General features: G+C 37.6%; 1 protein-coding gene across 1 annotated transcript; it reads right to left on the bottom strand.

Moving 5' to 3' along the window:
* Positions 1-8521: 8521 nt before the first annotated feature.
* On the bottom strand, positions 8522-11267 carry LOC117615704 (FHA domain-containing protein At4g14490-like). Its single transcript, XM_034344839.1, has 2 exons — positions 9930-11267; positions 8522-9007 (listed from the first exon to the last, which is right to left on the bottom strand). The coding sequence occupies exon 1, from the start codon at positions 11213-11215 to the stop codon at positions 9968-9970; it is 1248 nt and encodes a 415-aa protein (XP_034200730.1). The 5' UTR covers positions 11216-11267; the 3' UTR covers positions 8522-9007; positions 9930-9967.
* Between the last annotated feature and the right edge of the window lie 233 nt (positions 11268-11500).

Here is an 11500-nt window from a genome sequence, read left to right as displayed (position 1 = left end):
ACTTGGTCAATAATCAACAAAACCATGTTTTGACTACTTTATGGCCATGGAAATCGATTAAACTGTATTCCTAAACAAGCTCTTGGTCAACTATGAAAACAAGCATTGGATCATCAAGGTGCCTTGAATATAAAACATCCAGGACCTTTATAACCACATATACCTATCTGCACAGCCACATAAAGCTTCCGTCAAGATTAGAACACAAGATGAACATGACTTTTCTTTAAAAAGCTTTATATATCATTACCATCTGCAGTCCATTCTTTAAGAGATTACAAGATCTCCCTTTCCAAAATAACTCTTTCGTGAGTAAGTATCTAGTGTAGTTATTGAAGCTAGCTTGTCTACACTTGATACCAACTGAAATCACTTGTTTAAACATATTAAACACAGAATCAAATAATAAGAAAACTGCACTTTAAGTGAAACTCAATCAAGGTTCTCAAATAACAAAATGCAAGCTACCAAAATGAAAGACTAGATTCTGCAACAGACTCCCACTAGTCCTCCCTATCAAAACTGGACACCAATCCCATGCTCCTTACATGTCCATGAAAAACACCATTTGGCAGACCCTTAGTTAACGGATCAGCGATCATGAAATGTGTACCAATATGATCAAGCTTCACAAGGCCATCCCTGATATTTTCTCTAACTGATAGATATTTAAACTTCAAATGTTTAGTGCCTGATGATCTTTTGTTGCTTTTGGTGAAGAACACTGCAGCACTATTATCATTCCAAATCTGAACTGGTCTTTCAATTGAGTCAACAACCCTCAAACTTGTGATAAAGTTCTTAAGCCAGATAGCTTGACTTGCAGCTTCATAACATGCAATGTATTCAGACTGCATAGTGGAGGTTGCAGTGTGTGTTTGCTTCACACTTTTCCACGAGACAGCTCCTCCTCCAAAAAGAAATACATAACCAGAAGTGGACTTTAGAGAATCCACACATCCTCCTAAATCTGCATCTGCATAACCAAACAACTCCAGATTCTCAACTTGCCTATAAACCAAATTGTAACTTTTGGTTCTCTGTAAATATCTTAAAACTTTCTTTGCAGCCACCCAATGTGCTTGGCCTGGGTTGGACTGAAATCTTCCCAAAACACTTACTGCAAAAGCTAAGTCTGGTCTAGTACAGACTTGAGCATACATCAAACTTCCTACAAGTGAGGCATAGGGCTTGTCAACCATTTCTAATTTTTCTTGTTCAGTTTTAGGTGATTGTTCCATACTCAGTTTGTCTCCTTTTGAGAAGGGCACATCTCCACCTGCACAATTCTCCATATTAAATCTTCTCAACACCTTCTCTATGTAACCTTTTTGGGATAATCCAAGCAATCCTCTCTCCCTGTCACGGCTGATTTCAATACCAAGTACATAAGAGGCTTCTCCAAGGTTTGTCATATCAAAAACTTTTGACAGAAAAACTTTGGTATCATGTAGTAAGGTCAAATTTTTGCTTGCCAAGAGAATGTCATCCACATAAAGTATCAGAAAAATAAAATTTCTCCCACTGACTTTAATATATATACATTCATCCACAGGGCTTTCACTGAAACCATGAGACCTCACCACCTCATCAAATTTTAAATACCATTGTCTAGAAGCTTGTTTCAATCCATAAATGGATTTCCTTAATTTGCAAACCTGATCTTCTCTCCCTTCTTGAATGAAACCCTCAGGCTGCTGCATGTAGATCTCTTCATAGAGGTCTCCATTCAAGAATGCAGTCTTTACATCCATTTGATGGAGGTAGAGATTGAAATGAGCTACCAAGGCCATCATGACTCTAAACGAATCCTTTGTAGAGACTGGAGAAAATGTCTCATTGTAATCAACTCCTGCCTGCTGTGTGAATCCTTTTGCAACTAGCCTAGCTTTGTATCTGTCAATGAGACCCTTGGAATCCTTTTTAGTTTTGAAAATCCATTTGCACCCTATAGGTCGACATCCTTGAGGCAATTGAACCAATTCCCATACTTTATTTTTCTCCATTGAATTTAACTCGGATTTCATTGCCTGCAACCATTGCTCATTTGCTGAACTTGTCAAAGCTTGTTTAAGGGTGATGGGATCTTCCAGGCATGGATCATTTTGCTCAGATTCTTGAAGATAAACATAGTCGCTGGACAAGGCTGATCTTCTGGTTCTTTTTGATCTTCTCACTTCTTGCTCTTCTTGTAAATTATATTGGTTTTGTGGCTGTGCATCTATATGGATTTCTGGTTGGTTAATATTCATCTCAACTGGTGCATTGACATCAACTTGGTGCATTTGAGGCACCGTTTCCTGAGGTGCTGTTTCTTCATTTTGCAAAATAGTATTTGGTAGAACTATATAGTCCTCTTCTTCAATTTCTTTAGACTGCATGATATTGCTGTCTGTTAGTTCATCAAAATCCAATGTCCTATCTTCAACGTTTTCACTTTCTTCTTCTATAAAAACTGCTCTCCCAGTTTCAACAAATCTGGTTGTATTATTTGGACAGTAGAATCGATATCCTTTCGTCCTCTCTGGATACCCCATGAAAAAGCAGCTAGTTGTTCTAGCATCTAGTTTCTTTTCCAAAGGGTTATACAACTTGGCTTCAGCTTTACATCCCCAGACTTTTATATGGTTCAAACTCGGTTTTCTTTTGTTCCAAAGCTCGAAAGGTATTTGATTCACACTCTTAGTTGGTACTCTATTGAGAATATAATTTGCGGTTTTCAGGGCTTCTCCCCAAAGAAAAATAGGAAGATTTGAACTGGCAATCATGGATCTCATCATATCTTTGAGGGTTCTGTTTCTTCTCTCAGAGACTCCATTTTGTTGTGGAGTTCCTGGGTTTGTATATTGAGCCACAATGCCTTCTTGTTGAAGAAATCTTGCAAAGGGTCCAGGATTTCTTCCAGCTTCATCAAATCTGCCATAAAACTCACCCCCTCTATCTGATCTAACTACTTTGATTTTGAGATCAAGTTGATTTTCAACTTCTGCTTTAAACACTTTGAACATGTCTAGAGCATTTGATTTTTCTGCTATCAAATACACATAACCAAAACGTGAGAAGTCATCTGTAAAAGTGATAAAGTACTTGAAACCATCATGAGTTTGTGTTGGAAAAGGACCACAAATATCAGTATGAATGAGTTCTAACAGATTGGTACTTTTAATTGCCCCTTTCTTCCTTGCATTTGTGAGTTTTCCTTTTACACAACTGATGCAAATTTCATTCAATTCATCCAAGTCAAGTGGCGGCAACACATGTTCTTTGCAGAGAGTTCTAATTCTATCTTTGGAAATATGACAAAGTCTTTTATGCCATAAGTTAGGTGATTCATTTTGGCTTTGTGTTTTGCTGGTGCTTGCAACATTCATAGCATGCTCATATTCTTTGATATTTAAAGAAAACATGCCATTCACAAGAGTTCCATTACCAACTGAAATTTTATTCTTCAAAATAGAAAATCCAACATCATTGACTACTACTTCGAACTTAGCTTTAACAAGCCTAGCTACTGACACCAAATTCCTTCTCATGGAAGGTACATAAGCTACTTCAAATAAATCCAACGTAAAACCAGACTCTAACTCAATCTTGACTGCTCCCATGAATTCCACTTCTACTTGGACTCCATTGCCAACGAACACCTTTAGTTCATACTTGTTTGGCACCCTCTTGGTTGTGAACCCCTGCAAGGAATTAGAAACATGTATTGTTGCCCCACTGTCAAGCCACCAGCTATAGTGTGATATATCAATTAAATTTGATTCAAAACAAACTTGGATTTCATTACCTTTAGCTTGCCTCTTTTCCAACCACCTCTTGTACCTACGACACTCTTTCTTCATGTGTCCAAACTTTTTGCAGAAAAAACACTTAACTCTATTCACACCTACTGCCTTTGAACCTTTGTCATTGTTCTTGGTTTTTCCAGCAGCATTGTTTTCCTTATTTCTTTCCTTGTATCCATCTTTCTTGATAGGTTTCATGTCTTGGACCAGATTGACATGATTGAGAGATTTCTCCTTCTTAATGTTCTGTTCTTCCTGAACACAGATTGCAATCAATTCATTGAGAGACCATGACTCCTTTTGTGCAACATAAGAGCTTTTGATTTGCTTGAAATCTATAGGCAGTGAGTTGAGTGCAAGGTGAACCAACATATTGTCATCTATGTTGACTCCATAACCCCTTAGATTCATACCAATATCGATCATGTTTAGAATGTGCACCCTAACACATCCATTGCCAGCATACCTCATGTCTGTCAGTTTGTTGATCAGGGATCCCATCTCAGCTTTCTCAGATTCCTTAAATTTCAGGCTAATTGACTCTAGGAATTCCTTAGCATTGTTGGAAGGTGGAATACCTCCTCTCACAGTTTGTGACATAGACTTGAGCATGATCAAAATAGCCATCCTATTTGCCTTTTCCCATTTGGCAAAGTGAGCTATTTCCTCTGCAATTGCTCCTTCAGCAGGCTTTTCTGGAGCTTGCTCTCTTATAGCCAAGTCATAGTCTAGAAATCCCAGAGCCATCTCAAGATCCCTTTTCCATTTCTTATAGTTTGATCCATTGAGGGTTTCGATGGTGTTCAAGTTGGTAGCAAAAACTGTAGGAGTTTATTGAAACAAATAAACGCATAAATCAAAACTGTCCCCAAATAATCTGTACATTATCAATTTACGCCTGTGGGCTGAGAACTGAACATGTTATAGTGATCACCAAAATATTTGATACATGAATTTCTTTCACAGGATGATTTCTCACATCTGTGGATTTAAAGTAATCACTGTTTAATTCAGATATCCCATATTTTGCATCACACCACAATGAATCACCATAACCATGATTACCAACATCTGTGGACAGAAGGCAATCAAGATTACAATGGTCCATTGTGCAATATTTCTCGATCATCTTTCTTGAATCCGAGATTCTTTTAATCAACCAAACCGCTGTGGCTTGCTTGGTTGATCCAAGATTTCTTGGATTCTTGATCGTGAAGCTTTCGAGCATGGTTGACAAAAATCCTTATATATGAAACATGCTTAACAGATCTATATAAATAGAAGAGTGAAAATAGACACATACGATTAAAACTTGAATTCAGATTATTGAAAACATTATGTGTCGTTTCAATTATTAAGACTTTGTTAACATGCTAGGTTGAATTGCTTTTAGGTTCTAAAACATGCAACCTAAGCTCTAATACCACATGTAAGCCAAATAGATTGCATATAAGAGAACACTACCTTGTTCTGTAGCCATTGGAATGATTGAAAGAGTAACTTGACACACAGCACAACTCCTCAATATCGCTTTCTGTATCTCTCTCACAGATGGGGTATGAGCTCTTTTGAGTGGGGTTTTCGATATGAGCAGGGACTGTGTATTTATATGCATCAGTCGGGACTCCTTGCCCATCAAGGAGTCCTCAACCTCTCCTTATTGCATCAGAATTAGGAGTTCTAATCCACTATAAATTAGGAACCTTAGCAGTCTTGGACTTGAACTGAAACACTTCTCTCCAAGACTTACAAGTCCAGTTATAATCAAATTCCTAGTCTCCACGTTGGTTTGGAACTCTATGTTGATTAGTAGACCACTTGAGTGAGATTTAAAACATAAAAATCTTACACAGTGCAGATGAACACATCAACAGCCGGGAGCTTATCATCGGCAGGCAGCCTCTCCAGGAACGCTGTTCGCGAAACAGGACGCCACCGAGAAGACTGGCCGAGGAGGCACTCGAAGGATAGGAGGATTTCTGAGACAAACACAAGAAGCCATGCTACGGTGGTTGCTTTGGTTTTGGTAGAGTCTTGGAAGAAGAAGAAAGAAGCTCTGTAGTAAAGCAAGAAGACTAAAGCTATAGAGTGGAAGAATATATGTGTACGGTTGATGACGATTGAAAGTTTGTGGACATGGCAGAGATGAAGGGGTAGCTTAGAAGAACTCTCCATATCTTCTTCTATTGTGACAAGTTTTGTGCTTGGTACGTGCATTCTCTCAAGTCTCAACACACACCAGTATCACCTACCTACACCCTCCACCTCCTTTTAAAGGACCATAACACTGTTTAATTAAATAATTAAAAATAAAAATGTGTCCGCAACAACAACTATGAATAGAAAAAACCCCACCTAACAGCTGAACTTTATTAAAGGAGATCTGACGGCCATGAGAGACTCCTAGCAAGTCATCCACCAGCCGAAAGAAGCGTTATAATTTAACCAATCAAGAGTCAAGGATTGAGTCCAAAAAAGAGTGAGCAATAAGCTATAGAGTTAAGTAGTTTTTATGAGGATTACGAGTGTTTTAGAGTTTGTGTTTAGAAGTGAAAAAAAGTGTTTGTAAGAGTCGGTTTTTTCTTTAAGAATTATTTTATTGTAATATTTTATGAGTTTAATACAAGTAAATTGTTTACTTATTTTATCTCTAACAAATCTATATTAGAGTTGTATACTCTAATTTTTTCAACAATATATGCCTGAATTATATGTATTCAAAAGAGAAGTTATGGTTCTGTGGTTACAAGGGTCCAAAAATTTAATGGGCCTGTCCAAGTCAATTACGTCTCATGTTATTGAAACTTATCTGCGGCTAAGTCAAAGAAGATTTTGGCACAATCAGCAAAACAATGTATTCTTGTTGTTTTTCATTGGCAAAAACGCGACTTCGTGGGCCAATGGCAATCAATCTTGAGGCGCAAGAATAAAAAATAAACAACAAGGTGGTGCGTGGCGCCAAGCCCCAAACATTATAATTATTTTCCAATGGCAATCAATCTTGAGGCGCAAGAAAAAAAAAATATCAGTCCTAGAAAGAAAACAACAAGGTGGTGCGTGGCGGCCAAGCCCCAAACATAATAATAATTTTCTTAGAAAATAACACAAATTCGAATTTTATTTTAGATAGTTTGAAGTACATTCTCTAAGCAAAAGTGCGTTATGTCAGCCAATTAAGATAGTGAGTCAAGTCTCTTGAGTTGAAATTAATTTTAATAAAATAAATGAATTTAAAGTAATTTAGATTATCACTTATATATTTTTTTTTTAAAGTACATTTCTTGAACAACCCGGAATATAATATTAAGAAGCATATATAGTTGTGAGGGATTTGTAACTCAAGTGATTATGAGTTTTTATCCCTGCACTAGTGATCTTAAGTTCGATTTCCCCTTCCCTTAGTATTGCTGGTATGAAAAAAGAAGTATATGCAGTTACACCAATAAACTATACTTTTCTTAAAATAAATATCACAAATTCGAATCTCCTTTCACATTAAAAAAAAAAAAAAAGATATTTAGTCATATACCCATTCTTAGCACTAATAATATGAATAAACCCTACACAATTTAATTTTTATAAACAAACTCAAAAAATGACAGCTAGTCCTATTGAATTTAATTTTGATTATTAAATTACTTTGATACTCTATTGAGTGTTTTGTGTATTTTTATAAAGTTTTGGGGTAGTGCTTGTTTTAAGAAGTTAAATGCATATTTGTTAAGTTGTAAATGGACTTTAAATGTGTTTCTAAAGTCCATTTCATATAAGGTTTTTTTTTTTTTATAACTTGAGCCCTTATATTGAGTATAATAGTGAATCTCCCAAAAAAATATTTACTTTCTTTTGAAAACTCTAATATATATTTTTAGGCACTTAGAGATTTCATGCAGCGAGAGAAGAATATTCCTTTGGAGACGTTGGACCAAATAAATCTCATTTGCTCAAGTAAAAACACATTTTTTGGACCAAGTTTGAAGTCTCTCGTCTCCCAACACTAACGTGTCCGTCAAATAATTTATAAAACATAACTAATCAAATAAAGCCTAGATCTCTCTCTCCACACTTAAGAGGAATTTGATAGGACTTGGGCATTTGGTATGCATGTTAGCAGGCTACGCATACATGCACCACAAAAAAAGGAGAAAAAGAAAGACAAAAATGTTGCCCAAGTCAGTAATATCAAATTCCATCAATTGAATGTGGGATGGGAATGAAAGGATTAGTTTGAAACGTTTGCCATGAAAAAACAAAACCAGGAATTTCAGTTCAAGAGGGCACCCTCGGACACTTTAGTATTCAAACAAAATTTCTTCAAAATCCTACTAGTACTATTATAAAAAAAATAAAATAATAATGCTGATTAAGCTTCATCTCATGGCCATGATTAATCCATTCAATCTCAAGGGTTAAAAAAAACACATCCAACGGCTAATATGTAAATTTGAGGGCTAAATATTTAATATCAATCAATCTAAATTAAGTCCAAACCCAAAGTCTATAAAATGTATGTTTGTGGCTATGTTATGAAATAAAATGTATAGTCTATAAGAAAACATTACACATAATATACTTAAAAGCATGAAAATGAATCATTCCTTTGCCCTCAAGGCTCAGAATGAACTAAGTCTGAAATGAGAGGAAGAATGAAAGGGATGAGGAAAAGAGTAGGAGGATGGGAATTGATTGTATAAAAGGTTTAATCCAGTTAACCTATTTGTAAATGTCTCACAAACAATGCAATCGAAGCAGGTTATATTAGAACAGGAATATTTCCATAAGATCCAACTTTGTTAAGTAGATTCTAAATTTCAATCCACTTAACCCAACTGACCTGTCCAGTAAAATTATGTCTGCAATCAAGACTTGTAACTGACCTGGACGCAAGAGTTAACAAATTCATGGCAAGATATATATACAACTACAGAAGATGTCACCAGCATATATAAACTAGGTCAGACTAATACAGATAGATATGAACTAGAGAAGATGTCACCATTATCTCCTTTGCACTCCCAAATTCAGCAAGGAAATCACCTATATGAACTTGACATGCCAAGCCAGTTAAGGAAGCTAATACCCGAATGCTTGAGCTTTCAAGCATTTCTTGAATTTGTTGTGTAGTGTGACTTGCTCTTAGTTTCATTTAATCATCTGGTCCAGATGGTTTGAGTGAAGATTTCCCTAACATTTGGATTTGCATACACCACACCGATATCCTGGAGAAATTACCGAATGAACAAACAAAAAAACACAACAGTACGGGTCAACTTTTGCCCAGTGAAAAGTTCAATCAATTCCAAACTTAAATCACTTTGTTACAAGATAGTCATTCATAGGTTGTGGGCATGCCACCGGTAATTTCAACTTAAGACAGGCAAAAAAAAAAAAAACACAACATAACAGTTACTGAATGTTGTCACACATCGAGAATGTTACAGATGATGATAACTTCTGGTCACCAATGTTAAAATATCACAAATTCAAAATTTTCATTTCTCTGATATACAGCAGTAGTTGACAGTGTTTAGTAGCCGCCCAAGACAATTTGTTTTGAAAACCATTTATCTTGCATAGTACACAAGAATAATAAGTTCTAAAGGCCTTCATAGAGAGAATGCTTTCTGGTGATAAACAATTCAATTATTTTTTCCATAACACAATGAACAAACACGCACAAGCAATTGGCTAGAGAATGCAGCATATCATTTATGCTCCCTCTTTATTGGATAAGTTATCAAAAACCATTGCTTTGACAGTGTACATATGTGACCTCCTTTTTATCAGTAATACAATTTTAACACACAATCAACCTACCCAAAACGGGAAAATTCTTTATTTTGCTATCAGTCATATTTCTCAGGTAGAACACTTGATTGCAAATGCTAAACCAGCCCCCTCAATATAAATCATGCTCACTTCTGCACTTAAATTAGTTTCATCTCACCCCTTATTAGACATTCAATAGATTCCACTTCGTATTCATATCCAAGACTTCAAATTAAAAACCTAGTAACTTCAGCGCAGTTAAGCAATGGCATATGCATATATTAAGGTCTATCATAATAAAACCAACACAATACAAATTTCGTTAACAAAGTAATTCATACAAAAACAGAGAAATTTAGAGCTGCAACTTACCACAAAAAACAAGGTTCTGATCCTCCCAGCTCCTCCCTTTAGCCCACAAGCACATGACCCTTCTCCTTCTGTTGTGCCATGTACTCCTGAAGTCGCTTAGCTTTCTCTACCATTTCCCCAATGACCTCCTCCGTCTCATCAATGATCTGCTTCGGCAGATGAACCTCCAAAAAATCAAACCACTGGCCAAGTGTCATCTTCTCCAAGTCACAACTCTCATTAACACCTGAACCACTACCACTTCCATTGTCACCCTTAACACCACTACTACTTCCATTGTCACCCTTGCCACCCCTCCCACTTCCATTCTCACCTTTATCACCACTCGCACTTCCATTGTCAACCTTATCACCACTCGCACTTCCATTGTCAACCTTATCACCACTCCCACTTCCATTCTCACCCTTATCACCACTCTCTCCTCTAACATTAAACTCTTTACCAGCCTCTTCATGTTTCTCTTCCTCAAAATTCAGCTCTTTTGAAGCCTCATCGTCCTTCACATCAATTATTACACAGTCTCTCTGCTCAGGAACATCAGGTTTATCACACACCGGTAGCTCCTCTGGTACATTATTCCTCCTCCTCGCACCGCCACGTGTCCTTTTTGGCTCAATCTTCACCTCTCCACCATCTACACCAGAATTATCTGGAATCTTTCCCAATTCCTCTTTCTTTGAGCTCCGAGTTCGCCTCGTACTCATTTCCGGAACCAAATTTTCCTCCACCGGCTTCTCATCTTCAACCTCACTCTTCAAAACCCTAGCTTTGCGCGGTCGGCCCCGCCTTCGATTCCCTATGGCCTCAATCGCCTCAGCATTTTCTTTCTCCAACTCGCGCTTTGCTTCCCTCTCCTTCGCAGCCCTACCTCTCTGGCCCCGACCCTGTGCAACCGACACCACCGTAGTCTCCTCAACGACTGCGACTGCGGCACGCCTAGGGTTCCGTCTGAGCCGGCTCTCCTCGTAGCCGTCGAACTTCACGGTGATCGAGGTGTACTCGCCGATTTTGATTTCGTCGCCGTCGCTGAGGTCCAAGGGCGTGTTTGGGGTGACCTTGGTGTCGTTCAACAGGGTACCGTTTGAAGATTCGAGGTCTCGGAGCACCCATTTGCCTGATTCGTATTCGATTGAGAGGTGCTTGGAGGAAATGCCGGAGTCTTTGATCGGGAGGTTGTTTCCCCGGACGACGCGGCCGATTCGGACCTTGGATCCGGGTCCGAAGTCTAGGGTTTCGCCCTCCCGCGGGCCTTGGACCATTATCAGCTTGAGAGCTAAAGGCTCCATTTTTTCAGAGAAGGAAGGAGGGAAAGTTTTTGAGTTTGAAATGCTTTTCAGAGTGAATAAACCGGTGAAGTTCGAGTTAGATTCCCCTATACTTTCATTTTTTATTTCGTCCTTTTCTTTTTTAATTTACAATCTAGATCTATTATTTCAGACCAGAAAAAAATATAAAACCTATATTTCATCAAAACAAAAAAATCTAGAATGAAATAATAGCCTGACCCGATTCAGCCCATTAAAATTGGGTCCATTCGTGTTTGTGCCAGCCCATTTAGTATTTGTGTTGTA

This window comes from Prunus dulcis, chromosome 1 (assembly GCF_902201215.1).
Source record: "Prunus dulcis chromosome 1, ALMONDv2, whole genome shotgun sequence".
Lineage (NCBI taxonomy): Eukaryota > Viridiplantae > Streptophyta > Magnoliopsida > Rosales > Rosaceae > Prunus > Prunus dulcis.
Note: the sequence above shows the minus strand (reverse complement) of the source record. Positions and strands in the feature narration are given on the sequence as shown.

What these genes read in the sequence shown, in the direction of transcription:
- LOC117615704 (XM_034344839.1), bottom strand. Translation starts at nt 11,215, where the DNA reads ATGGAGCCTTTAGCTCTCAAGCTGATAATGGTCCAAGGCCCGCGGGAG.